The 27756-nt window shown below is 39.9% G+C and overlaps 1 protein-coding gene across 2 annotated transcripts in view; it reads right to left on the reverse strand.

Annotated features, from left to right (window-relative positions):
- LOC109985087 (kelch domain-containing protein 8B) overlaps nt 1-27756 on the reverse strand; it is a 163102-nt gene that overhangs the window by 39865 nt on the left and 95481 nt on the right. For both annotated transcript variants that reach the window (XM_020635332.3, XM_065961219.1), the window contains one exon: nt 6985-7149. In XM_020635332.3, coding sequence (XP_020490988.1) covers nt 6985-7149 — 165 coding nt within the window. The remainder of the gene's footprint in view (nt 1-6984; nt 7150-27756) is intronic.

The following is a 27756-nucleotide window of genomic DNA, read 5'->3' on the forward strand; positions in this document are numbered from 1 at the left end:
TTTGTCCTTGTTTCAAAAACCCTGCTTCCTTTAGTGCTTTTTCTAATCCCCTGCTCCTGTCACAAAGTTTCCTGGGTATTAACATCAGAGTCTGGCGAGTGTGCAGACGAGCACCGGACCACTTTTCATTTTGGAGTGAGAGCGCAGCACAGCAGCGGGGTGCTCCCCTAGGACACTTACAAGTTGTTTACTTCCACAAATCACAACTTAACCTTGTGAAAGGCGTACAAGGGGAAGGCAAAGTGATGAGAGAGGGGGCAAATTGCAGCAATAACAATGTGGATTATACAGAAAAGGGAGGAGAGGGGAGTCTCATGTCAGTGAGGGGGATGATGTAAGAGGGGTCTTTAAGGTGGGGAAAAAAAAAAAGGGGACGAAGAGAAAAAGGAAGGAGGAGAACCTGAGAGGAATACACAAACAGATGGTGAAGAAGAAAGAGGCTAAAAAGACTAAATGGGACGATGACAGGGAGAAAATGTGCAAAAAGTAAAACAGGAAAGAGATAGGATAATGTGGAGGAGGGAGAGAAGAAAGTGGAAGAGGGTCAACCGGAGTGGGCGGGGGTGTCGCGGAGATCGATAGCGATAGCGAGACAAAGAGTCGAAGTGAGTGGGAAGCATTAGAGTCAGAGACATGTGAGAGAAAGACGAAAAATCCTGCTAAAGGATGTGTTCATTGAAGTAGAAATGTTCAGTTCCGATAGACCCCAAAAATTCTCATTCAAACAGATGTCATGTATGCAGTAAACGGTATATTCTGCATACAATTTAATGGAGCTCACATTCAGTGGTACTTAAATAGTCCATGTCGTGATGCTGCATCACTTACTCCGTGATAAGAAGCCCATAATCAGTCAGCACCAAACTCAACTCAGCACTGATAAGACATCCTGTGAAATGTAAGTAATTAAGAGAACTGAGTGAGGAATAAACATGGAAACAAAAGGACAATGACGTCTGATTGGACATTTCAAAGAAATATATACATATGTTTGAATAAGAAGTTTGATAAGCTACGGACAGAAGGCACTTTGTTCTGTTCAAGTTATTAGTCACCACAGACTCATCCTACCTTACTCTGTGCAGTGACAGACGGTGTTGCTTCATCCATTGTTGTGTTTGCACAACAACTATTATTATTGCGCATACACTATTATTATCCATAAATTCAAAGCTGACTCATCTTCATTGTGCATCTTTTTTTTTGTTCCATAACTGGACTGGAAAATGAGGTTACAGTTCTTAACCCTGCCTTTTGTTTTGATGCTAAGCTAATTCACTCTCTGTTCTAGTAGTCTACCAGTACATCAGGCAATGTTAAAGCTTGAATATCTTGAACTTGAAACAACGGTGTGGACTAAAATTTCTCTCTCTCTCTGCACTCACATCATATGTCACTGTCTGTAAATCTTCCTGTACCATGTAACCTGCTTTTTTGTAATATATTATAACAAAGAGTAAGGTCTATTACATGCTCTTTTGTAAAGTGTCTCGAGATAACATTTGTTATGAATTGGCGCGAATTGAGATCAGAGGTTTGGGTTCAGCTTTAGCAATTAATTTAGAAGCGTAGTGTGCGTTTGTACGAGACAGCTTGTGCTTGTTAGTCAACATGGTTGGAAAGAGGGCAAGCAGTAGCTGATTATGTATTAAATTAGTTTTTAGAGCAGTAACAGAAGGTGGGGAGGAACAGAAAGTACTACGACTCCAAAACTTTCTGACAAAGTTTGTAAATATCAAAAAACTGAATTTAATTTCCTGTGTCATCCAGTTATGTGTAACTATCAACTATCAACTTCATTGACTCACAGTTGATGGAAAATTGGTTTGTGAAAGAGTGTTTTGAGTTGCCTGAGTGAAAAAAGGGGTTGATATCACAGAGGATGGATTGCAGACCACTGATAGCAGCATGAATGCACATCACCTGCCACTGCCATCTGCACCGTCTGAAAGTACATCTCACAAAATGTACTGAATATCTTTCAGCACAAACACACTCATGAGGTTTTGCAGATCGTTGTGATTTGCTCTTGTTATCTGGCTGGTTGTGGAGGAAAGCTGTCAGCACCTTCAGTAATGTGGGCGGACAGAATTCACTTTTAACCAAATACAGACAATGAGCTGGGAGGGGTCATCTTATTTTAGAGTTTGTGTCAAAATTTAAAAAAAGATTACACACAAAGGAGAAAATGTTGTCATGATCACCTGGAAATATGTGCTTGACAACCTTACTGTGCTGCTGTTTACAGACAGAACTCATCTCACTGTGTGTGTGGGGCTGTTAGCGTTGTTGGTGTGTGAATTCAACGTGTTTTACTGGAAGGTTCAATTAGCTATAAAGGGACCAATTTTAAAATGAATAGGTATGCACATAATGGTCCATTGAAACACATGCAAACAGCACTGGAACACTTTGGGTGCGTTTATCTTTTAGTGTGTGCTTTGAGAATAAGATGGATCCTTTTTGTCTTATTTGCTAAATAATAGGCCACAAAAGCCTCAGAGATGATATTGTGATGAGTGATGAGAGTTAGGCTTCTGCATTCACACTGTAAGTGTACAACGTGCAGAGGGAGGGGGCTGCCCGCAGTCTTGTGAGGCTCCTTGCACGACCGGCTGCGTAATGACCGTAATTGTAAATATACGTGACTTTTTATTATGATTGTTTACACAAAGGCCCAACTGGGGACACGAGTTGGAAATGAGCAATAGCTATATACTCTTTATGCAGCACATCAGTTTCATGCTTTGTATTGAATGTTAAATTGCATTGTCCCTATTAAATAAATAAATTCAAATCAAAATGTACTGCTGTATACATGGTAGTTACTGGAGGGCACAGCAGAAGGCTTTGGCCTCCCTGATGTGTGGGATTAAAACTACAAAAATGGCCATACTCCAGGAGGTTCAGAACTCGCATAACAAACATCAGTAATAAAAAGTGACATCAGATCAGCTCAGGCAGCTGATGACTGATGAACAGTAAACACTGTCACTACAGTCAGCATCCTGGTTCATTAATGTTTTATTCCATGAATGCATGAAAGGGTCCCCGTGTGTCAGTTTAATGAGTGATCATGTTAACTGGTGACTTTCAGCCGAATGTGTCGATAGATGTGGTAGTTAAAGGATCTTTTAAAAAAATGGAAACTGTCCTTGCAAATGCCTCTTTTTGAAATGTTTTAATATAATGTCAGATATACTGATCTTATAGGTATTGAATGAAACAACTAAACAAATACAAATACAGCCACAGGCACACTCAGTCGAAGTCAACAGTTTACACAGGGTCACTCATTGAACCAAAACACCGGCCCCCGGTCTTGCGACTCAAAAATCGGGCTTTAATTGGCCTGAATTCTCACAGTGTATGCCGAGCCATTAAGGGAACCAGGAGGCCTATGTCAGACGATCTAAGTGGCCTGGAGCAGAGTGCATTAGCTGAGCGTACACCTTCATTTAACGTTAAGTCTGACTTAGAGTTCAAACTTGTACCCTGTGCACTAGTTGAACTTAAGCCCTGTTTAAGTTGCACATGGGTGTAACTTTCACATCCAGGATGGAGCAGAGGCAAATAAGAAAAAGACAAACTGTCATATAACTTTTTTTAAAGCCTGTGTTTGACAGAAATGCAGCATGGCCCCCCGACCTTGCAGATGTTGATTGCTCTAAGAGCAATTTGTGTTGTGTCTGCAAGATACCTTGTGCAGAAAGTTCTAGATATATGAGCCCAAGTTCTGTTTATACACCAAACTTTATGTTTCAGGAAATTAAAATTGAATCACCCCTGACTTACTGAAAACATTTTTTTTCAGCTGCTCTTGTCTGCTGCCTACAAACCCTGACACTGCAGCAACATCTTTGATTTAAATTGCATTCACACACAGAGACACCCAAGAGATTCAAAGCCATACGAGCTCTGATGAGCTTCATCATATGCTAGTGAGTCTGCTGCTGCTGACTGGGAACACAAAGAATTTATCAAAGAGGTTTCAGGCAACAACTGATTCAAACCCCTCGAGGAGGGAGCAGCGGAAGAGGCAATTTACAGTAAAAACTTTCTCAAGCACAAGTAAACAGACAAAACATTACAAAACGTGACAGAGATAAAGAGGGAGAGACAGAAAGACGAATAATGACATGGATTTCCAATTATGAAATAAACAGCGTGGAAATCACATTATTATGTTTGGACGTTGCTCACAGCTCTGTGTGTGATGGGACGTAATTTGATTAAACTCCCATTTGTATAATCTTGTGTGCTTGTTTTGCCCATGTTGATGCACTTTCCACTCGTCGTCCCTCTTTGTCCCATGGATTTGCCCGGCATCATTAGCTTCAGCCACACCATGATGAATTAGCTCGCCAGTCTGCAGACACATTATGGATGTGTTGTTTTGGGGAACTGCTCTTTTTAATTGATCAGTTTCATTTTTAATTCCATTTGAATTATTTTTCCCAAACTCAAATGTGAAGGCACATACACCACTTCACCCAGAGCTTCATGTGTGCTAAACTAAGAAATGAGACTTGCTAGGTTAAAATGTTTAGCTAGTTTTTGTTCAAAATCGTTGAGAAATCTCTGTTTATATGAATCTTTGTATGGTTTTACAAATATCCTTCTTTGCTCCAATATCTAGGCTACATTGAACAATCATATGTAAAACAAGCAACGGTTAACTTGTAGCTGTTCAGTCGAGGACTCTAAAACAGCTAACCTTGCTCTTCCAGAAGTAAAAAAAAGAAATAAAATAAAAAACACCAATCAGCATCTCTAAAGCTCAACGGTAGAAAAGCAACCAATTTGGCATTCAGTGAGATAACGTCTACCAGACTGTGTGTTCAAACGGTGAGTTTCTGTAATCTCTACACGTTCTGAGCAACTTCTCAGGATTGTCAATTTCCAAGACTCTTTGAAAGACAGAAAGGAAATGTACTTACTAAAATGTCAAGCTTTTATTTTGTAAACTGATAGACATAGAGGGGGAACATTTACCTTTAACAACATTTATCTTTAAATTAAAGTGTGTTAATGTGTAAAGGGACAATGGTGACGCTATGATTTAAAAACAAAATTTAATTGTTAAACAAAATAAATGATCATTTAGATTTAGAACGTCAGTATTTTAAAGTTTAGGATACACGTCAATAAAGACTTTATTATGCCCAGATTATGTGCCGCTCTGTCTGCTTTGAGGTTGTAATGATGATAAAAACAATTACTTCTGTAGGGGTTCATGAAAATGGTTAAAATAAATCTTAATTTTTGACAACAATATATCACTTTTTATATTCATGTGGGTTCTTATCAGTGGAATTACAGAATTAGTTTGTGCTTGGACAAACATGTGCAGTACTTCATCAACTGTTCCCATGCACTTTTGCATGTTTCCTGGAGTACCAAATGCCATCTATGTAACATTTGCACTCCGACATAGGCAGCACAGTTATGTATGCATGCAATGATTCCTCTCATATTTCTTTATTGAACGGCATGGGCCCTAGCTTCACCAGCTACAATCAGGCACCTCCAATCCTTACACAATCAGTGACAGCAAGTGCTTGACAAAAAGTCTGTCCAATTCCTTCACTCTTAAATTCTTAAAAGATGCAATCTACTTTGAGAGCTTTTCTCCTTTTTGTTTTTCTCAAATTGTGTCAACAAAGCTCCTGCTGTTTGGAGATTACAGCTACTGTCTGCTGAATGTCAATTGTTGCTTGTATGGTGTAGTGAAACGATTTCATCTCTTGGCAAGATGCATCTTCAGTGGAATAAAATGATCACAGTCTGCCCTATGAGTCCAATTTCTCTCCCAGCAGTGGTGTAAAATTCTGACCAAGTGTCATTGAGCAATAACAACCCCCCCAATGAGGCACAATAAAAACACAAAGCAGTGTCTGTATGGGTGTCACTCTCGCTCTGAAAGAAAGAAACAGCATCTGTACGAAACAAACATTCCCTTTCCTTTCCTACAGAGCAGCTTTTAACTCCAACTCTGTTCGCTCGATCAATACTGAACCAAGACTGAATGACTCCTTGGACCTGTGAGTCACATTTTTATTTTCTATTGGTTCCTCTCACTCCTGTAAAACCAGAAAAATAAAGACATGGAGCTCAGAGATGTCGATCTGAAAACATAACACTGTAAATCTCTACACACACAGCTCACTGTGCAACAAAGTAAAACAGATGGATAAAATCATTAAGTTGGACTGGACAGAGTTCATCACAAGTTTTAGGTAGAATGACTAACTTCCTGTCACCCTCACTATAGATCTCCCTGAGTGTGATTCCAAGGTGCAAAAGAGGTTGAAAAGCCACAATACATGGGCTTTAAACTATAAAATTAAAATACATGAGAAATTAAAATATTCTCAATCCAGATTCTGTCGGGATGGTTTGACATTATCACGCTGATTTGTGTGCTTTTTTTTCTGAAAAGTTTAATTTAATCAGTTATTCGATGCAACAACAAAAAAAGGTATAATTTGCACCAATGGCCTAGCGGTAAGGTCGAGTCCAATGTACAGACAATATAGTGCTCAATGCGGGCAGCCTGGGTTCAAGCTCCTGTGGCGCTGTGTGCACCAGATTAGCAGAGCAGAGGAGGAACACTGAGAGGCAATGTAACAAACATTAACACATGAATCAAGGAGTGAATGGGAAATGGACTTGAGCTTGTATAGCACTTTGCTAGATTTCTGACTACTCAAAGCACTTTTATACCGGAGGTCACACATTCACACCCATTGACACTGATGGCTGCTATGTAAAGTGACCATCAGAAGTAACTAATCCCATTCAAACACATTCATACAAAGCAGATGATGGCCGAAATTTTCGCTAAGAGTGTTGCGCAGGAGTTTATCTCAGGCAGAATTTATTTTGATAGGTGGGATGGCTTTTAAAAACTGGAAACTACAAAGTGTCATGGTGAATTAAACATCGAAAAAAAAAGAATAATGAGATGATTTGGTTTCTTACCCATCAAGAAGATTTTGTTTCCTCTTACGAAGGGTGTGGCTCCATACCGAGGTGTTGGCATTGAGGTCAACGGCTGCCATTGGTCCTTCTCTGCATCGTAAACCCTCACCAGAGCCTGAGGTGTCGTGTCGGCTCCCATACCTCCAAACACGTACACCTTTCCATCTGCAGACACACAACACAGACACACTGTGTATTAACAGCTTTCAAAGAGCTTATTATAATTTACTTTCCTGGCACAACAAAGCGGTCGATAGACATTTGCTCTCCAACTTGGTGTAAGGTTAATGGGAGGTGAGTGAATTTTTAAAATGCTGCCAACACCTCTGCCAGCAGCCAGACACAGATGCATCATGGTGCCCTTTTTGTTCCGCCATTTCTGGTCCACTATCTGTCTTATCCAATATTTATGCCCATGGGCCGAGAAACTTTCAGATGACCCTCAAATGACTTTAACACAGGGACTGACGTAAACATTCCCGGCGACTGCAGTGTCATTACAATATTCAGAGAAGCAAGAGGAAGGAAGAGAGGAAAGGAAAAGTGCTGAGCAAGCAAACCCTGTGATTCTGCAGAAGCACAGTGGCGAGAAAAAAAAGAGGGAGAGGGAGGAAACAAGAAAGGAAGGGAGAGAGGAGGAGAAATCATAAGAGGGGAGGACAGAGGAAGAGGAAACACGAGGAGAGGAGGAGAAAGAGCAACATTATCTTTTAAAAGCCCGTCAACATTCTCAGTTATGTCAAGGAGAGGAAGTGAGACACGGAGGGAGGAGAGAGAGTATCTCAGTCACCCTGACAGATGACAGATCCACAGAGCTGTGACTTAAACTGTGAAGAATAGAGCAATAATAAATCTGTCACTCAAAGTGCTGCTCAGCATGAGAGGGATTTCTGCAAAGTTGAGCAGTTACGCCTGAATCCAATTTAAAAAAATAATCGACTTAGCAAGGACACTTGTAACAGAAAATGTGCAGGGCAACACCTGTGGAGAGATGAGACGGGGCAGGAATGAAGAAAACTATCCGTGGAAACTCCTGTTTTTAGATTTTTTTAAAATCTAATCCATACCTGGAGATCAGTGGGTTCAGACACAAACACTGTAACTGCAAAGGGTCACACTTAACCAGCAAGGAGCAAAGCTGGTTTGTATTTCCACTAGTTTATTTATATTTTTTGGAAATGTTCCTTTTTTAATTGCATAATAATAATCTACATTGATTGGTCTCTGAAGCTCTAAAGCTGCACACACCAAAAGCACACTTAATTTGTCGTGCAACCAAAGTACATAGAAAGTCAATTGCATGACACGAAATAAATGCAAAATGTTGCAGTTCAAAAGACTTGGGTGATGTCACCCACTGATTTGGGAAACTGAAGCCCTGGATTGGCGGTTGCCATATTGGAAAAGCTGTCTCACACTGACTTTCGGTCGGTCTAGAAAAAGGCAAAAAGGTGGAGTTGAGAAAAACGTAAAGCCCTTAGAAAACAGCTATAACGAGCCGCCTGTCAGTCAGTTCAGCTACACCCCAATCATTCATAACTCTTACCCTAAATAAATCAAAATGGGTGATTGATTAAAAAAAAAAGAAGTCACACCTGCAAAGTGTGTGCAAACTGAGTCATGAGCTATTCAGCAGTTAAACCAGGAATATGCATTTTAATTTGGGTGTTATTGGAGCCATTCTCAAGTTGGCGATTTAAGAAATGCTGATTTTTGCACGTCATGTTGGCTTCATTTTTCAACACAGGAGGTTTCGGCTCATCTAAAAATCACACAATAAAGAAGAAAAAAGACAAATTTCACATTGTTAACATAGAGATATTGCTTTAAAAAAAATTATAAAGTTAAGTGATTTTCTCGTTTTCATCTTCTGAAATGGGTATCTATTTAAAAAATATTTGAATAATTCTAAGAAACAGCAGTGTTTAATGAGAACGGTTGTATAACTGTATAGGTCATTCTAAATGTTAATGAGGGTTCATGGGTGTAAAATGTAATTAGCATACTGTCAAAACGGCCTTGAGAGGGCATTGATTTTGAATTAATTAACTAATGTGTGTGTTTCTGTGTGTGTGTGTGTGTGTGTGTGTGTGTGTGCGTGTGCGTGTGTGTGTTTCTGTGTGTGTATACCACAGGGATACAGTGAAATGATACTCAGCTGTATCCTCAGTGATTTTTTAGCTCATGATTCCCTATAATTACCTCTTTGTCATAAAGGGGGGAGGGGGGGGGGGGGGGGGGGGGACAGACTGACTGCAGTGACAATGGAACATTTCTCCCACAATGTCTGTGTGTGTCAAAGGTCCAGATAAGATGGACGGATAAAAACGAGGGATCCAGTAGATTAAAAACACAATCATGTATGCACAGTGTGTATGTGTCAATCTGTTAATGTCTACAATAGAACAAATTACATCTCATACAGGATGTGTGTCTCTGGATAAACCATTTAACAACTGCACAAAGAAAAATAAACGCCAAAACGTCTGTCACACTAAATTGCTTTTGCTTGAGCTTCTGCTCTTCCAGAATGCTCTTTTGTCTGAGCGGTGGCATTAAATGAGAACCTGTTTCCCTGAGAGGAACAAGCATTTACATGCCCAGAGGAGAGCCCATCAGATATAAAGAAGTCTCATAAATGTGTGCTATGGGGGTATACAGCTTTTATCACACAATATATCACAAGATGTGCCGCCTTCCTTATCTTTCACCTGCTTAGACATATGTCAGAATATGCAATTTTAGTATAATGGTGCTGTGTATTATTTTCTATTAAATTGTCACCGCCAACAACTGGTCTGGAATGTATCCTATACTGTTTTTTTTATCGTTTTTGCGGACCCGTGTGCACAGCAGCTTATATCAGAATGTTTTAGTGTGAATGTGGCCCTTTCTTAAAAGGACAACGACTCTCCTCCCAACATTTCCTGTCTCTCTTCTGCTGTCTTATCTAATAATGGCCAAATGGCCCAAAAAATATTTTTAAAAAAACAACACAAAAATAAAATCTTGTTTTCAGAGGATCGTTCTGGTGTAAATGAAGCCTAAAACTTGAGAAAAACACAATGAAGTTACGTCCAACAATTTAAGAAAAGAACAGCTTAGTATATATCAGTGTTACTCATTGCGCGGCTCGCCGAGCTTTACCTTGCGGCTCGCTTGGCAGTAACTAATTATTAATGCAGGGAATACAGATGTTTCACTCAAAACAAGCGCTATTACATGTTACCCTTTTAAAACATTTAAACTACTGCTCTTAATAAAATAATTCATAAAAATACTCAAAACTGAAATTACAAGAACGGTGTTAAATAGACTAATGTTAGAAACAAGCTGTTCGGCACTGCAATGACTCCAGCAGTGTTGCCAGATTTGGTGGCCTATCCAGCACTATCATGGCAAATGAGCTGCAGGACGGGTAACTCAATTGTGGACTGGTGTAGAAAATAAATAATTTTAAGTCATTAACAATATGTCATGCATACCCTCATCAATGGCTTGATAGTTTTCACAAAAATATTTGGGCTTAATAAAAATATATTGCTCAATTGGAAGACACCATGACCAACCTGCCAACACAGCACAATAGCGTCATAACAACAATAACTCGGCTAGAGCACATGGCTTTTTCAACATTCATGTGAGTCAACATTCTTTACCATGAACACTATAAAGAGGAAACAGAGAAATCGCCTCACCAATGCACATCTTGAATGCCTCACAAGGATTGCAACCTGCTTTTAATTAGGATTGTATTGCCTGCATTGTATAATGTATGTAATGGGATGACAAATTAATAAGCAGATATGATTTATACGACTGGAGGTGGCTTTTGATAAACCGTGGTAAAAATGGCTCTCCCAGTGACTTTGTCCTGTCGGTATGGTTCTCAGAAAAAATAGTGAGGATCACTGGCATATACAGATACTCTCTCAGCTTGTAAGAGAAAAAACAACCTCAACCATGTCCTTTTAAGACATGGTACAGCTATTCTCCTCCAGACTTTGAGCCTCTAACCTCAACACTGATGCTGAGAACAGGCTGTGAAGGACATTCATTTAATCTGCTTGTAAACCTCATCTTAGTCTTCATGTCATTGCCCAAAGCTTGTGAGCAAATGTTCAAACACACATCGACCGGTAAATTGAGCACTGCACCCTTTAGCTTGGCTACTTCTTCACCTCTGCGGTACAGAGTTCCCATTATTGCTGAGGCGGCACCAATCTGCATGTCAAGGAGACTCGCTTCATGACTTAACCTTCTGCACTCACTCCGTCTTCCAGTCCTCTCAGAGAAGTTACATTTGACTTTTCTTTCAGCAGACAGGGTACAGCATGCTGAAGCCCACACGGTGCCATGTCCAGGTCACTTCAACTGGAAAATAGATTCACTGAGGTGTTTTCAACGGCTTTTAGTCCGGCCCCACAGACAGGACCGTTTGATTTGGCAGACAGACAACAGAGCTCCCAGTCACACAGACAAATGCTCCATAAAGTCTTTCCCCTAAAGTGTTCCCCTGTGATGCTTTTGTGCAACAAAAAAGAATGCAATGGTGTATCCCTTGGGCCAAAACATGTCGCCTGAATTTCTTTACTCATTAAACATCTAGAAGAATTATTTGAGTATTTTTAAACCTGCATTGTTTAAGTAATGTTTGCCAGCTGGTACTCTTCTTCTTCTTCTTCTTCTTCTTCCTCCCCACATTTGCAGGCACACTGCTCCCATTTATTGAGTGTGACCATAGCCATCTGTCCCCACAGGAATGCTGCGGCACCACAGCCAGGGACATGTACTGGCTGCCCACATGCTCATGCACTATACAAAAGACAGAAAAAAGAAAAATGGAAGGCCAACTCATCGAAAAATGCTCCATAGCGCTACCTGTGGTGAAACAAGTTCATGGGGTTCTATTAAGCTACATTAACCTCTTTCTGCCAACATTGAAAACAAAAGGATTGAAACTAATGACAATTAATGCTACCTAAAAAAATCAACGAGTTTGAGTGGATTTCATATGTTGATAATTTCACCCGCTTCACATTGCTATAAGACCTTTCCTTTCCTTCAACAATGCATGTTTTTTATTTAACAATATCTGTTGTAAGTGCAAAATGTATCGTATAACACGAACATGAAGTATCAGATTTCTATTAGAATGTGATTAAATGTAGAGTATGAACAATGAATGAATAAATTGAATAGATGTATATTAATGAACATTGTGTTTTTTATTTCATGAATACAATATTCATGACATCATATTTGCACACAGATTAAATCCAATTGATTCCCTTGAAGGTGAACGGAGGTAGCAGTCTGCAAACATGGCAGCATGAAACGGTAATAAATCTAAAACCTGAGTGTTGATGTTTGACTCACTCAATACCCGGTGACCTGCAGCATCGAACAACCACTGCGTGTTGTTTCATTCCTATTTGTGCTCTCCTCTTTGGGCCCGGCCTCGCTCTAATCATACGCCATCTCCTTTAATTAAGAAATCCATGCTTTATTCACTTCCTGTCACCCCGGGTGACTCCATGGCAACCACAGCGTAACCTACAGGCTATTATTATGGGCTTGCTGTTTGGCAGCATTGTGCTTGGTGAACAAAAAACTGTTACCACCTAAATCACGACCACTGAGTCACTACCTGGAGCTAAGTGATAAAAAAAAAACAAGCTTTGTGGAAAAAATGAACTGAATGCAAATAATAACCAAAGGAATGACGCACAGAACTGAAAATGACTGCAGCTTTGAAGCAAAAGCAGATGTGTGAGTCTTATTAAGCACAAGTTATGCCTCATAATTTTGTCCTTCTATTTCCCATCTCTGATGTAAAATCTCACCCTCCTGCTTTGATTCATCTACAGCACGATATCTTTCATCATGCTGTGTCCCTTCTTTTTGTTGTTGTGATCCAGCAAGCCTGTCCCTCTTCTTCTTTTTTCTCTTCGTGGGGTTGAATATACGGCTGCTTCCTCAGTGCAACTTTCACGTTACTTTCATCATTTTCCATCGGCTTTCTTTCTCCGCTTCGGCTTAATTGACTGCGTCATCAGTCGCTTCTCACCCTCTTTTATATCTTGCCTATCGGTTTATCCTTTTATCCATCCCTCATCGCTTTTTCCATTACTGCTTATCCATTCGCATCCTCCCCTCGAGCAGCGTGCGGCCTGGTTTATTGGATGCTCTGTCGTGGTAACAGAGAATACAAGAAATGACAGAAATCATGGAGATGTGGTATGTTTTTGATTGACAGCTCAGGGTCCCTCAGGTCCTGATTTTGTTTTTCACAGAAACAAAAAACCCCTCCGAGCTTCAGGTATTCCACCTAAAGGCAGAGGTGCTGGCTTGTCAACGGGCAAGGCTGGCAGCTGCTTGGGGCCCTAAGGGCGCACCATCCAACAGCACTACAACCCTAAGTTCATCAATGAAAGTCAACAAAGCAAAATGGAATGGAAGAGGAATGATCCGTCTATAGGAGAGAAAAAACAAACAGGGGAAATAGAGGAAGAAGAGTAAACGTGGGAACAATGGCAGACATGATGGTGATGAATGCTGGTTGGAGGGCCCCCCAATTGATTTTTGCCTTGGGCCCCAGCAGACTCTAGAATCACCACTGCCTAAAGGCATTCACATCCTCCTTCAGGTATTCACATCCTCCTTCAGGTATTCACTTCCTCCTTTAGAGATTCACTTTCTCCTTCAGGTATTCACTTCCTCCTTCAGGTATTCACATCCTCCTTCAGGTATTCACATCCTCCTTTATATATTAATTTCCTCCTTTAGGTCTTCACTTCCTCCTTCAGGTATTCACTTCCTCCTTTAGATAGTCACTTCCTCCTAAAGCTCTGGATTCCTACAGGATGAAGACAGTGTCAGTATTGATCACTTATGTTGTCTGAGCTGAACTTAATAACATCAGGACCTCAGATCTGTCACTAACGAGCCAACAGGGACGCATCCTGACACACAACATATCCACCTCATACACATACTAACAATGTGTCCCAGATATTGAATAAATATGTGATTACAGCCTCACATGAATAATAAAATGAACACCATATACATTTATAAAGAAGCATCATTTCCATGTTAACATTATGGATCTGGTTCAGTTCATTCATAAATGATGAACAGTACATAGAACTATGGGAAGTTTTCTCCAGAAACTCATTGCTTAAGTAAAATGTTGAGAAAACACAAAAACATTTTCTCGAAGATGTTTGATTAGAATTCTTTTCAAACTTCTTTCAAAAACTCTGAAGTTACATTTTCAGTCCAGTTTCAGTTTAAAGTGACTCTTGCTTTGTTGCTGAGCCCCTAATCTGCATCATGAAATGTTTCATCCAAAGAGATTTCAGCAGGGGCTCGAGGCTGTCAAAATTAGATTCGAACATATTGACTACAATCATGATAAAACACTTGACGATGCTAGAGTTACATTCATGTGGTTGTGGTTGGAATAGAACAAAAGTTCAAAAGTCTACCGAGCGAGAGTGCTCCATGTACAAATGAGTGTTTTTATCCCAGGAGACACGTCACAGCGACACACTAGTCCTCTGTTGCTCCTGTAATGATAATCTTTACTGCTGCTGTGTTGGATGGAAGACGACCTCCCGCAGCGACATTTAAAGGGCACTGCACTCTTTCTAATGAACAGTCATCAATGCTGGATCAATAAGAACTTTGTGCCTGCTGAGAGCTATACATGCCAACCATAGACGGAGAGAGCTCAGGGTCTTATGTCTAAGAGGATCAATTAGTGTCACAAGGACGGAAAGACGAGATGAGTCAGACTCTTTCTGTTTCTCACACACACACACACACACACACACACACACACACACACACACACACACACACACACACACACACACACACACACACACACACACACACACACACACAGGGTCACTTGTAAAAGTATATGTTGAAGTGATCACAATGCCCTTTTTAGCAGATTCCTATGAGTTACCCAGTTCGCAGAGAGAGCCCATACCTGCAGTTACATGTTCAAGTGTTTGGTCTATTACCTCACGTCATTTACAGGTTTAATTCCCACATGGTTTGGCACAGATTTGAACATAAACTGAAATACTTCGAAACTGTTTTGTTAGTTAAGTATGTCTTGGGAGGTCTAAACCACATTAACCTTTCAGTGGTGACATCAGCAAACAGTCTGCCTATCAACACTTTAAACACATCCATGTTCAATAACAAAAGTGTTGATTTTAATACTTGAAAGGTAAAAAAATTTACCCATCATGCGTTGCACTTTCGCATTTTATTAAAATTGCTAGAAAGTGTGTAGGTTGATACTAGGTCAGTTAATAGCAAAGTCCAAAAATAGTCCAGTCTGGTGCTAGAGAAAGCTTTAACCTGATATCCCCTAACACAGTGTGGTAGATAACATTGAAGACATTTGTCATCATCACATGTAAAGGGGAACAATAAATCATGAGAAAACACACAACAACAGAGTCATTTCAGTAAATATCAAATACTGACATAAACCAGTAGACGGACCGATGGATGGTTGGATACATTGAAACCTCACCACATTAATGACTGCAAAAGTAAACTTTTATCCACACTAACTTCCATAAACTTGGACACAGTAACAAAACACCTGAGTCGTGCAGGTCTTTGAGGTCTGTAATGTTAAGAGTGCAAAGTAAACTAACGTCGAAGGCTTTTCAGTAATGAACCTGAGTGTGTTCTTATTGGTTCCAGTTAACATGGTGAAGAAACAGGGAGCACTATGCAGGAGGATTAGGTTGTTTTTGTTTGGTAGCTACAGAAGATGTCAGGCAGCATTATGTGCTTTCTGTTTGCAGATGGCAGAGTCTTTGTTAGCAAACAACAAACAGCACAACCCACAATTAAAGAACTGTTCAAATACTTTACCTTAAATGTTGCTTACACCATCATGGGGCACTTTTATGTATCTCCATAGAGCTTGGATGAGATGAGAGATAAACCAGAGACAGCTGGTCATTCCCCACAAGGAGATTGATGGACCTTGACTGATTTAAAAAACAACATTGTTTTGACTGGAGAGTTGAATTTGCAGGAGTGTTTTAGAGTGTACCCTTTTTGCTTGCGTTTTTTGCAACTTTGTCCAAGTGAGTGAACAATAGTTAAAATTATAATAATGGGTTGAACAAATATTAGAAATTAGTATTCAGGTTAGCTGTGTGTCTTCTATTTTCTGTGCATGCTAACATCTATTCTGTTACAGCAGCAATTACTGTGGGACACAAAAGAGAAACATTCTGGCCACTCAAATAAACTAAATCACCAATAAAAACTATTCTGGCAGCTTTCCCCGTAAAACATTTTGGAAATTGAAACGTAATTTCTGAGGCACAGTGTTGGAATAAAAGTTGAATTGAAGTTGAAGTAATAGACAATAAGAGTTAAGTTTTAATTTAAAAAGTCAGATGTTAAATTCAACTTTTTCCCATGCAACGAGCGAAAAACAGCGTTTAAAGTCTTACAAGTTCCTTCTTCCAGATGGTGACATTGTGATCGTATGCATTACTGTTTCTTCTTCATAGTTAGAAAGGGAAACCGTCTCAAATGGAAGGTCTAACTACATTACCATCTCTGTTTCCTGTAGTAGCTGACATATTTGCATACATTGGACATATATGTAGGCCGCTGCTTGGTTGAAAGCCTTTCAAGAACTCTATCCTCTACTGGTGATTGAATTGTAGTATTTATATTTGAGCCTTGATAAGCTGGAATTGGTGTCTACATGCTCAGTTCATCAGGCTTGTTAGCTCCTTCAATATTTGTCATACACTTGAGTTTTTAAATGTCAGGCTTGCACATTGGGTCAGGATTGTCTTCAGCTTTTATCCACATGGGTGACCTTCCATTTGGTCTCCCACCAGATAAGTGGAAGTATGAACAGTGAGTTTGTTAGTTTCACAAGCTCTCTGTCTTTTATGTCTACTAAAGCCAGCTACCATCACCAACAGATTCTCTCTCTGTGGGAAAAACTATCTTGCTTGCAAATTTGCCAGCTAACAGATTGTTTCGAGGATAACTGTGTAACTTTGATAGCTCAGCATTTGCAAACATGTTGCTCCTTACCCCAAAGCCATACCTCCTCACTTAAGGATTTCATACGGCAGCTCCTAAACCAGCAGGTAAAAATAATGATGGATGCGTCCATTCCTATTACAGTCTATTGGCTTTACACTATGACCAGCTATGAACTGACAAGCACAGACATTGGTGCTGCTAGTAGCTGCTGGGAAGAAAAGCAATTACAGGGCAGGAAACTTTCTCCAAAAGAGAAAGCAGAGTTTTCAGAGCAGTAAGAGTTTCAAACAAACAACGTTGAAGTTACAAGTCCCCTCCTCTCAGGAGACTCTTGTGGACTAATCAACTAACAGCTGCTCCTGTCTGACCTTTCCATTCCTCTCCCCGTTTTCATGCTCTCTCTCTCTCTTTACTTAACTCACAATCATGCAAAAGAAAAAGCGTCCTTACGAAATTACCTGTAACTTTATCATCCAGTGACATTTAAAAGTCTCGTTGGAATTAATGATTTGCAGGTAGAATTGCACCTGCTGCACTCAAAATGCCACGTTGGCAGCACCATAATTAGAGTACCTGCCGGTGGCGCCCAGGCTCATTAGGCTCCTCACTGCTCTTGTTATGTGGGGACCTGGCAGCAGTGAGCCTGTGCCCTCTTACTTTTCAAACCATGGTTTAGGGAATCAGGCGTTCTAGAAATTATCTTCTATTTGAAGCTCAGGAAAAATAGAGAAAATGGGTTGAGACAGTGGGAGTAAAATAGAGATCATATTAGGCTTGTTAGGAATCAAAGAGTTCAGCAGGGAAAAGTTGTGTTCTATCGTTAACTAGATTGCGGGGCTGAATAGAAGAATTGTGCTTGTAGTTATTTAAAGTCTAACAGCACAGTTATGCATCTGACTGAAGTGCATTTCTGACACTTGGTTGGTCCACACTGTGCAGTTATCTCAGCTCAAAGTTAAATTAATCCTGCCAGGGTTTGGGTCCCGATGGGGCTGCACTCTATTAATTGAAAGCACTGTAGCACTTAAGATTCAGCATCCCCGCAAGAATTCAGAAGAGAAGGTTGTATTGTTGTTGGGGAGGATTTGGGGATGTGTGATAAGTGGACCCTTCCTGTATCGCTTAAAAAAAAAAAAAAAAAAGATTACAGCACTTGTTGTAAATGGAAACATTTCATTGCCAACTAGCAGCATTTTAAAGCACAAGATGTTTCTAATGACTCTTTTTCTTTTGTTTTAATCTGAAAACAAGTGGCCATGAATCTAAAACTCTTTTAGACTTCAATGTCTAACATGAGCTGACCACCACGTCCATCAGAACTCTGATACAGCATTCATCTGATGAGATAAGGCTTTTGAAATGTTGAAAATTGAGCTCTGTGAATGTGACTAAAAACTTTCATACTTTTCTTTTTTTTATCGACTTTTTCATTTATATTTATTACCTATGTTTTCTATATCTGGTTGCAGTTTCACCACCTTTCTTTTTTATTGTTTACTGCCCATCAAAGTTGAATTCAAACACAAGAGTCCATGCTGACTTTAAGAAGCTAACTTAAGATAGAATAAGGTAAGCCTGGATAACATAAGCTTTATTGATTCTCTGTTGGGGGAAATCTGCTTGTTAAAGCAGTTCAAGAATCGGAGTGAAAAAAAGGAAAACTAATTAAGTGAATAAAAAAGACAAACAAAGAAATCTAATTACTGGTGCAGACCGGTTTCCTTTTTTTTTTGGTTGTTTAGGGTTAGAAGTTGCAATGGCTTATTCCTAGGGAGGCTGAAGAAAATTTGCTGTAAAATGATTTCAGCATTTACTAGTAGACATGCGCCGACTGATAGGCTGATGACCAGAATCTGCCAATTTTTAGCCTGATCAGTTTGGGACTGGTTACCAGCCGCTCCTCAAAAGTACAGCAGTCTTTGTGCTGATGTCAGATTAACACACACAAGCCGTTTCATGCCATGCACACAGTGACACAAACACTAATGTGACAGCCATAAACACAGACAACCTACATGTCAGCAGTGTGGACAGAAGGTGCCAATCAGGGGAGGAGAAGCTTTGACACACTGGAGGATAGACACAGACCATTTCACAGGACTTGTTCCTTGTGCCATTAAGTACCTCACTGCCCATGGCGTCAACACTGTCTGTTTGCATGAACACACTCCAGCTCTCCCTCTGTCTATCTCTCTTTCTCCTTCTCCACCGGGCAGGGACAGTACAGTATGTTCAACTCTTCACGTTATATTCTTCGGTTATGGTGGGACACCTAAATAAAACCTCAGTGTGCGAGCATGTGATTAAAGATTTTGACCTGCTGTGAGACATATCAGGAAAATATCAGAAACAGGAAATATTATGGAGTAATTTTGATAATAAACAGAAACAACAGTAAGAGACTGCAAGCCATTGCTTCATGAAACACTCACTGTCTGTCGTTACTTGATGGATAAAACGATTTTTATGTAAGAAAAGTTACAAAAAACTATTTGTGCTTTTTGATTGATGCAACATGACATAAAATAAAAAAACGTGCAAAGGTTGAGCAGCATTGCTTCTTTGGTTTGTCTTTTCTGCAGACACACGCAGAATGAGGAGACATTAAGCCTGGATAAACAAAATCTATTGGACAAGGAAATGAAAGAAGTCTGGACAGGCAGAGACCTTTCAAACCGCCAATACCTACTCGTTTCTAAAGTAAAACTGCCGTGCTGTGAGAAAAGTTTCTCTCAAATCTTGCAGGTACACTGTCTGTATACAGGAAGAGCCTATCCTCATTGATTTTAAACCCACTTTAAATTCACAATCAAGCATCAGCAGCAGCCATTGATCTCAGCTGACGAGTGATTAAGTGGCTGTTGTCGAGGAAAAGTGGTTGTTTTAGATATCTGTCAGCCTCTCCTCTCTGCGGATAAACTCATCCAGAACATTTCATCTCCTGATCTGTCACTTTAACCTCCTCAATGGGCTGTGACATTTACCGCACTATGCATACTATGTGTACATTCATTAAACTCTGTCCCTCGTAGGCAGAAGCGGGAGTTTAAAACTTTTGACATCTGAACTACATCAGCTTATCTCACACACTCACAAAATGTGATGTATCCTGCAGCAAGAAAAAGAAAACCCCCAAAAAACCCAATCTATTTTATGCTTTGATAGATCCCCTAATGTCCCCTCTGCAAGGCATCAAGCTTCAGATCATTTCAATGGGGCTGCTACAGTAGAGGAGAACTTATGCTGAGTCAGCATAGGAGAATACGCCTTGGTTACTCATCCAGGAACCACTGATATCAACTAATTATAAAACCAATAACCCAAACGTGTCATATTTGTGACAACTTTTTAATAAGGAGGAAGTCCCTCTTTGGTCCAGACTTGTCAAACTAGTCACGTAGAGAGAGTCTGTGGGGGGGAACTTGATTTAATAATTAAAATGCATCAAGGCTTACCAGTATTTTTGCATTTTCGCTGCAGTCAATGCAGATCTTGATCCATTAATCAAACGTTTAACTATGTTAACCATTAATCCCTTAACAAAGGCGAAAACGTTCAAAACAGTTGATCAGTTGATTCCTTTAAAAGCAGAATGTGTAACATTGCACACATAAATACAACAGAAATCAATTATATCCTCTGTAAATATCTCTCATAGTCATAAGTCCATCCAGCTGTATCATTGTCGCAGCCACGTATAGGTCGTGTTTACATGGACAGGACGACCTTGCATATAAAGCTGTTTTGGTCAAGGATTAGAGAAAAGAAGAAGAACATACTCACTGCTTATTTGGATGTGACGTAAGTGTCTTTAGATCACGGTCATTCTGTGTTAATTTATGTGCAATATGAAGCTATGAGCTAACCAAAGTGTGCTAACATTAGCCTGCTAACAATGCAGGACACAGGCAATTGCAGCTCGAACAAAGGACAATTTTGTCTACCGCCTACACCTTATGGTGCTTAATTATAGTGCGTTGTAATTGATAACTTCTTCATGCGAACGTGAGTGGAGAGGTGTTAGAGGTGTACCGCTGGAGGAGAGTGGAGGATTCAAAATAGCAGAGGTGTCACCAAACATGACCAATTTACTGAAATTAACGTTAAGCTGTAAAAACATCAGCTTTTTGCTATTTGTCTGTAGATTTGCGCTCTAAAGAGGCCTCAGATTGTAAGAAAACTCTAAATGAAACACATCTCTATGTTGAAAATAGTAAGGCTTACCGTGCCCGGTTAGTCCTGGAGCAGTGTGAGAGCAGGCCAACAGGGGGAATAGGGAGGGGAGACAATCGTGCTTCAGCACAGTACAGGGTAACTAGTCTTAGTGTGAGTGCGCCCTTAGATTCTGAGTCTCTCCACTGTTTAATTCTAACTCGACAGTCTCTGGTTGCTACTTCCCTCCACGAGCTGCATTAATCTGATTTCCTGTGAAGCCACTGTCGTAATGATGGGAACAACTGTAATGAGTGCCTCTGTTTGTTAACTGTTGTTTTCATTTGTGAGCCTCGTACAAAGCCGAGCATAATAGATTCTGCAGACAAATGAGGACAGGCTTTGTTTTACTTCACCGGTGAGAATGAGAATATAAAGTAATACTTTGCAGCAGGCACATTGTATCTACGGAAGGCTTGTTTATTGTGTCAGTGTTGTCTTAACCTTTGTTTAGTTAATTTCAGTGTAAAAAAACTCTGTTGTTCTGAGATGAGTGTTGTATTCAGCACACAATGCACAGGAACCTAATTGAAAAAAATGCACTTTTGGTGTTTTACTGCCTGCTTTAAGATCTTTTTCATTTTTTTCAGTGTGTTGCTTTCTCCTTCAGCCATTATGTTTTGATGTGCTGTATAAACCTTGAATGTACTTGTTGCTGAAATGTGCTGTATACATAACTGTGCCTTGGACTGACACATATAGAAGACATTAAAAGTTGTTATTGAGAGCATCATTTTAGCTCAGTGGTTAAAGCGTGCACACCATGTCCAAAGGCTACAATCACATAATGTGTCATTTATGAATAAGCCGCTCTTGTATTTAAATGTTCGGTGTCGTCTCTGGTTTCCTTCCCCCCTTCCCCTTCCTCTTTTTAAAAAGCCAAAATGGTACCAAGTGAAAAGGCATTTGGGAGCTAAATCCAATCCAACTTTATTTGTTAAGCACTTTAAAACAACCACAGTTGACCAAAGTGCTGTACAGAAGAATAAATAAAATACATAACAGCTAAGTAAAATGAATAGGCAGTTCTAGGGGTGCAGAAATGCAAAATTTTCTCTAATCGATTACTCTTCCCATTGTTAAAGCGAGTACTCGAGTAATCGTTTTGTAGTTCTTTTTTTTCTGTGATTCTTTTCCCCCACGGGAGGCCCCGCCCCCGACTATGACATGTTGCCGACTGTATCTATTGATTAATTTGAATCTTCAGGATTTTAATAATTGTTAGTAATAGGCCTACTTTGTATTAACGTTCAAATTAGGACATTTCTTACTTCAACAGACAGCAAACCTCAAATAAAAATTCACATAGACGTATCTTATGACCGTTTTAACACTTTATTATAATTAGAGCAGTGAGTGTGGCGAGCGGACGTGCAGACATCAGTGCGCACTCATCGCACGTTGAAGCTGTTTTGACAGAAACATTGTGTTAACGAAGACTACAGTCTGCAGTGTAGAGCACACTTTACTCTGGTAAATGAAGTTACAATAGAACTGGTGAACTGTTTCATCTTTGTCCTCTGTGCGTAATGACACACTGGCTCAATCTCGCTCCTCCGTCCGCTATGAGCTCTGTCTCCCTATAAGGTTATTCCTTTTTGTAGTTATTAAAAGATTTTAAAATAATCATCTAAAATACCAAAATATAGGAAAACATCTCGTTATGCTGCTCTGTCCTGGATGATCAAACGTCATTGGTTTGGTGGGGTAAAGCGGTAATCGCAAAGTGAAAGTCCTTCTTTTTCTGTGGACTAAAAACACATTTTGAACTGAACTTTCAAAGATCATATTGCATATTTCATTTGTTTGGGACTTTCTGTTCATTGTGAATTCATAAAGGGGTAAATTAAAGGGATATTTTTGTTAGAGTAGCAGCGTACGGATCAACAACGGACGCGTTTCAGCACAGAGCCTTTATCAGCGCTTTGTTTATCATCTATTTTCTTTTTGCACTCGTGCACCTGAAGTTTTATCTCTGTTTGAGTGTGCTCCTTTTTTTCTGTTTTGAATTGGGCCTATCCTAGACCCCACAATGCAACAAGAAACATTGACAAAAATGTGGACTCGGGTACCCGAGTACTCGTTTGCACCCCTAATAGGCACGCAAAAAAGAAATCAAATAAATAAATAAAGTCGACGTCTTACTGTGTGTCAAAGGCCAGGGAAAAGAGATGAATGGTTGTGACAATGAAATGATCTGGTCACAAAAAAAAAAAAAACAGGAATTCCCTTCACTACAGTCCTTCTGGGTTTAAGTCCGACCCTTGGACAATTGCTGCATTTCATCGCCTGCTCTCTCCTCCAAATATTTCCTGTCTCCAATCAAATACAGTCAAAAATGTCTCACTATAATTTAATTTGTTTTTTAAAGTTGGTATTCAAACTTTGGGCAATTCATGTTATTTTGGTAGACAACACTGCTGGACTGCTCACCTAAGGACGAAATGACATTTACATTTTGAGAGGTGTGTGTGAGTAAATCTTAACACAAAGGAATTGCATGAGAGTATATGATGACAAATGAGATACAGGCGTGTGGTTTTGTCAGCATGTTTCTTGAGTGTCAAATACAAGGTAGCGGACATTAACCTAAAGCGACAGCTTGGCGAGGCACAGCGCAGACTGCGACAGTGACACACACTCATGCTTTCTTCTCACACAGCCTCCATTCATCTCAGTAACACACAAAATCAGACATGTTCCCTCCCCCGGCATCCTCCACACACGTCTAATTCTCTGATCTGTCCCACTCTGCAGATGATTGTGTTGTGTTAGCTGATGACAAGGCGGCGACACAACGATCAACAGCAGCGGTGCTTTGCTTTGCACAGTTCAAACACTGAGACAACAACATCATTACCCATCAGTCCTCTGCTGTCTATGCAGCACAAACATGATGGGACTGCCCATCTCCTTCTACCACAAAACAAACACCGTCTGAGAGAATAATTGTCACTATGAGGTTTACTGACAAGGTTTGAAAATGTTCTTCTGGCCAACACCATGAACTGGGTGGAGAGAGATTTCACAAACAGGAAAAGAAACTCGCTAACACAAGAGAGGGGTTGATACAGTGCTCATCTGAAGGGTGAGCTCAACTTATACACAAAAAAAGAAAGAAAGAAAGAACCCCCATCCCCACCACCTCCTATTGACCAGCTTTGTTTGGAGCTGACTCTAAGGACATCCTATTTATTTAACTAGTTCATGCATTTGTTACCTCCAGATTGGATTATTGTAACTCTCTTTTATCAGGGTGCTCTGGTAAGACTCTTCAACTGGTCCAGAACGCTGCAGCTCGTGTACTGACCAGAACCAGGAAAAGGGACCACATAACTCCTGTGTTCTCTGCACTGGCTCCCTATACAGTCTAGAAGAGAATTCAAGATCCTTCTTCTCACTTACAAAGCTCTAAATGGCCAGACACCATCTTATCTTAAGGAGCTACTAGTGCCGTACTGTCCCTCGAGAGTGTTGCGGTCCTGGAGTGCAGGCCTGCTAGTGGTACCTACAGTCTCTAACTGTACTATGGGGGGTAAAGCCTTCAGTTATCAGGCTCCTCTCCTCTGGAACCGCCTTCCAGCCGGGGTCCGGGAGGCAGACACAGTCTGTATTTTTAAGAATAGACTTAAAACTTTATTTTGTGATAAATCTTATAGTTAGTGCTGGTGTAGACCAGCTCTTAGTTATACTGCTATAGGCTTAGACTACCAGGGGAACTGGCACCTTGAGCTCCTCTCTCTCTCTCTCTCTCTCTCTCTCTCTCTCTCTCTCTCTCTCTCTCTCTCTCTCTCTCTCTCTCTCTCTCTCTCTCTCTCTCTGTGCATATACAGTACATCATATTACTGCATGTATCTATCTGTAAATCTCAGTCACTAACCACCAACTTTCCTGAGAGCTCTTGAGCTCCCTTAGGCTCCTCAAGCTCGTTGGTTGACGGCCTGCCAGAACAACCCCATCCCCCCCCGCCTTTTAATAAGGCAGTTTTTTCTTACCACTGTAACTTTTGCTGCTTTGCTAAAGTGTTCATGCTGGATAGGCCGGATCTTTGTAACATAGCAATAAGTAAGGTCTTTTACCTGCTTTTTGTAACATAACAATGAGTAAGGTCTTATACCTGCTTTTTGTAACATAACAATGAGTAAGGTCTTTTACCTGCTTTTTGTAACATAACAATGAGTAAGGTCTTTTACCTGCTTTTTGTAACATAACAATAAGTAAGGTCTTTTACCTGCTTTTTGTAACATAACAATAAGTAAGGTCTTTTACCTGCTTTTTGTAACATAACAATGAGTAAGGTCTTTTACCTGCTTTTTGTAACATAACAATGAGTAAGGTCTTTTACCTGCTTTTTGTAAAGTGTCTTGAAATAACACTTGTTATGAGTTGACGCTATACAAAAATAATTGAAAAAAATTGAATTGAATTGAATTGAATTTAAAATCTAAGCTTATTACTTGAGGGGTCTGACACTGTGCATCGGAAATCATTGGTTTGTGAACATTTGGGGATCATAACATGGCTGTTTAGCTTGTTTTAAGACATTATCTCAATTCATATTTACCTTGTCAACTGTACATAAATGATGTTTACTTTAATTACTGTAATCATACCATAAGCCTTCCAATTACATGCTAACAGAGCATACTGTGAGTTACCTGTTCTATCTATTTTCTGGAGGAGTGAACAATTCCATTGCAAAATGAATCCCCTTTTAGGAGGGGAATTACATTCCAAGTATTATTTAAACCTCAGAGGTGTCTGTTATGAGTTATTCATGTAACATGTGGGAGAAAGCTTTCAACACAACATAGTGGACAGTTTAAGACTTTACATAAAATACTTTTTTTTGTTTTTTTATTGTTCATGTGTTTACCTGCCATGGGACTGCAGATGGAATCTAGATAATCATCATGAGTTTACTCTGACAGCCTGTCCTAAAAGCAACATGATATCCAACGTTTGCTTGCTGTCAGGATGTGGCGTGAGAAGTGCAACATTTAATATCTACTGAATTCAGTTACGTTTTTTTTTTTTTGGTTTAAAACTATGCAAAGAATGTCTTCCATGTTTACATTTTCAGTCACTTCTTGTTCATACATTTTATAATTAGACATATTGTTCAGATTTTATAGACTCTCAGCATGACGTCTTAAAGTTAGTGCTGATCAGTGATAGGAGTTCAGGTCTGAGTCAGAGAGATTGTTGGGGTGTTTGTGTGCGAGGAACAAGGCCCGTCTCGTCTGTGTGTGTGCAAGTTAAACAAAATATAGCCTCACAAATTTACAACCAATGGCTGGCCATCGGAACAACACAGAGAGGTCAAGTTTTTTTTTTTTATCCAAAATGAATGAGGCTCAAACAAAGTTAACCTGAGTTTGACTCCTAGCCTCCGTCTATGAAGTAGAGCGCTTATTTCATCAAGCTTTGCTATTTGAACAGATTGAAGCCTTTAAATTTCCAATAAAGAGAAGAAACCAGTCAGCCCTCTGTGATAGTTCTCATCCTCCAAGATGCTAAAGGAGAAAATGTCCAAAGCAATTTCCAAATTATATCACCAACATAGGCACTGAAGATTTCTTGGGAAATAAAGGATGCACACTCAGTGTTGTCTTTAACCCAAATTACCTCTTCTAATTGCTTTGTATTTTTGTAAGTTACATCATTCTCTGCTGGGAATTATCCCACTGTGTCTGATAGTGCTGCACGATCCTCCGCATTGTGTAATCCCAGTAAACTCAGTGGTAATGCAAGTTGTGATGGGATCGTTATAGCCAACATTCTGCTGAGGATTTTTACTGGAGTAGTACAGTTCAGGCAGGAACAGCAGAGCCAGACCAGACTCACACACAGCCCCTAGAACACTGAATACAAAACTACATGATAGATCTACAAGAACCCTGCAAAGACATCAGATCAGACAGATCTAGCGTCACATTGATTAGAGATTCATTTAGCATAAAGTCAAAGAGACCTGTAGTTGATGTGAATACATAAAATGAACTTTCCTGCATGATAGCTTAGTTATAACCCTTGAGCTAAAAAGTTGAGAGTTTCAGCTCACACGTCATTTCCCTTTCCTTCTGATTTGCATTAATTAGACTGGACCTTTACTTTATGCAAATGTGGACCAGTTAGTGTGAAAGGCCACCTATTGAATGTCGCCACAGTGCGACCACAATGCTTACATTACATGGGAAATTAATGGGAGTCTTTCAAATGTCTTCCCTCTTGGGAACCGGTCAAAATGTTCCATAAGTCTCCAGTGGAAAAAGCTGAGGCTGCTAGAGGATCTTTGTTAGATTACCCCAGAGGCCTAAAGTGGGATTCAAAGCCCAGCTGTAACTTTACTGATTGTAAGTCCACATCAAAATTGGGATTTAAGTGTGGCTGTTCGGCACTGGTGGTGAGCAAAAATATGTCAGGAGGCAGAAATCAATGAACTCAAGGCAGAAATCAATGAACTCAAGTGATTTATTAACCAAAAATAGCACAAAACAA

This window comes from Labrus bergylta, chromosome 12 (genome assembly GCF_963930695.1).
Source record: "Labrus bergylta chromosome 12, fLabBer1.1, whole genome shotgun sequence".
Taxonomy (NCBI): Eukaryota; Metazoa; Chordata; class Actinopteri; order Labriformes; family Labridae; genus Labrus; species Labrus bergylta.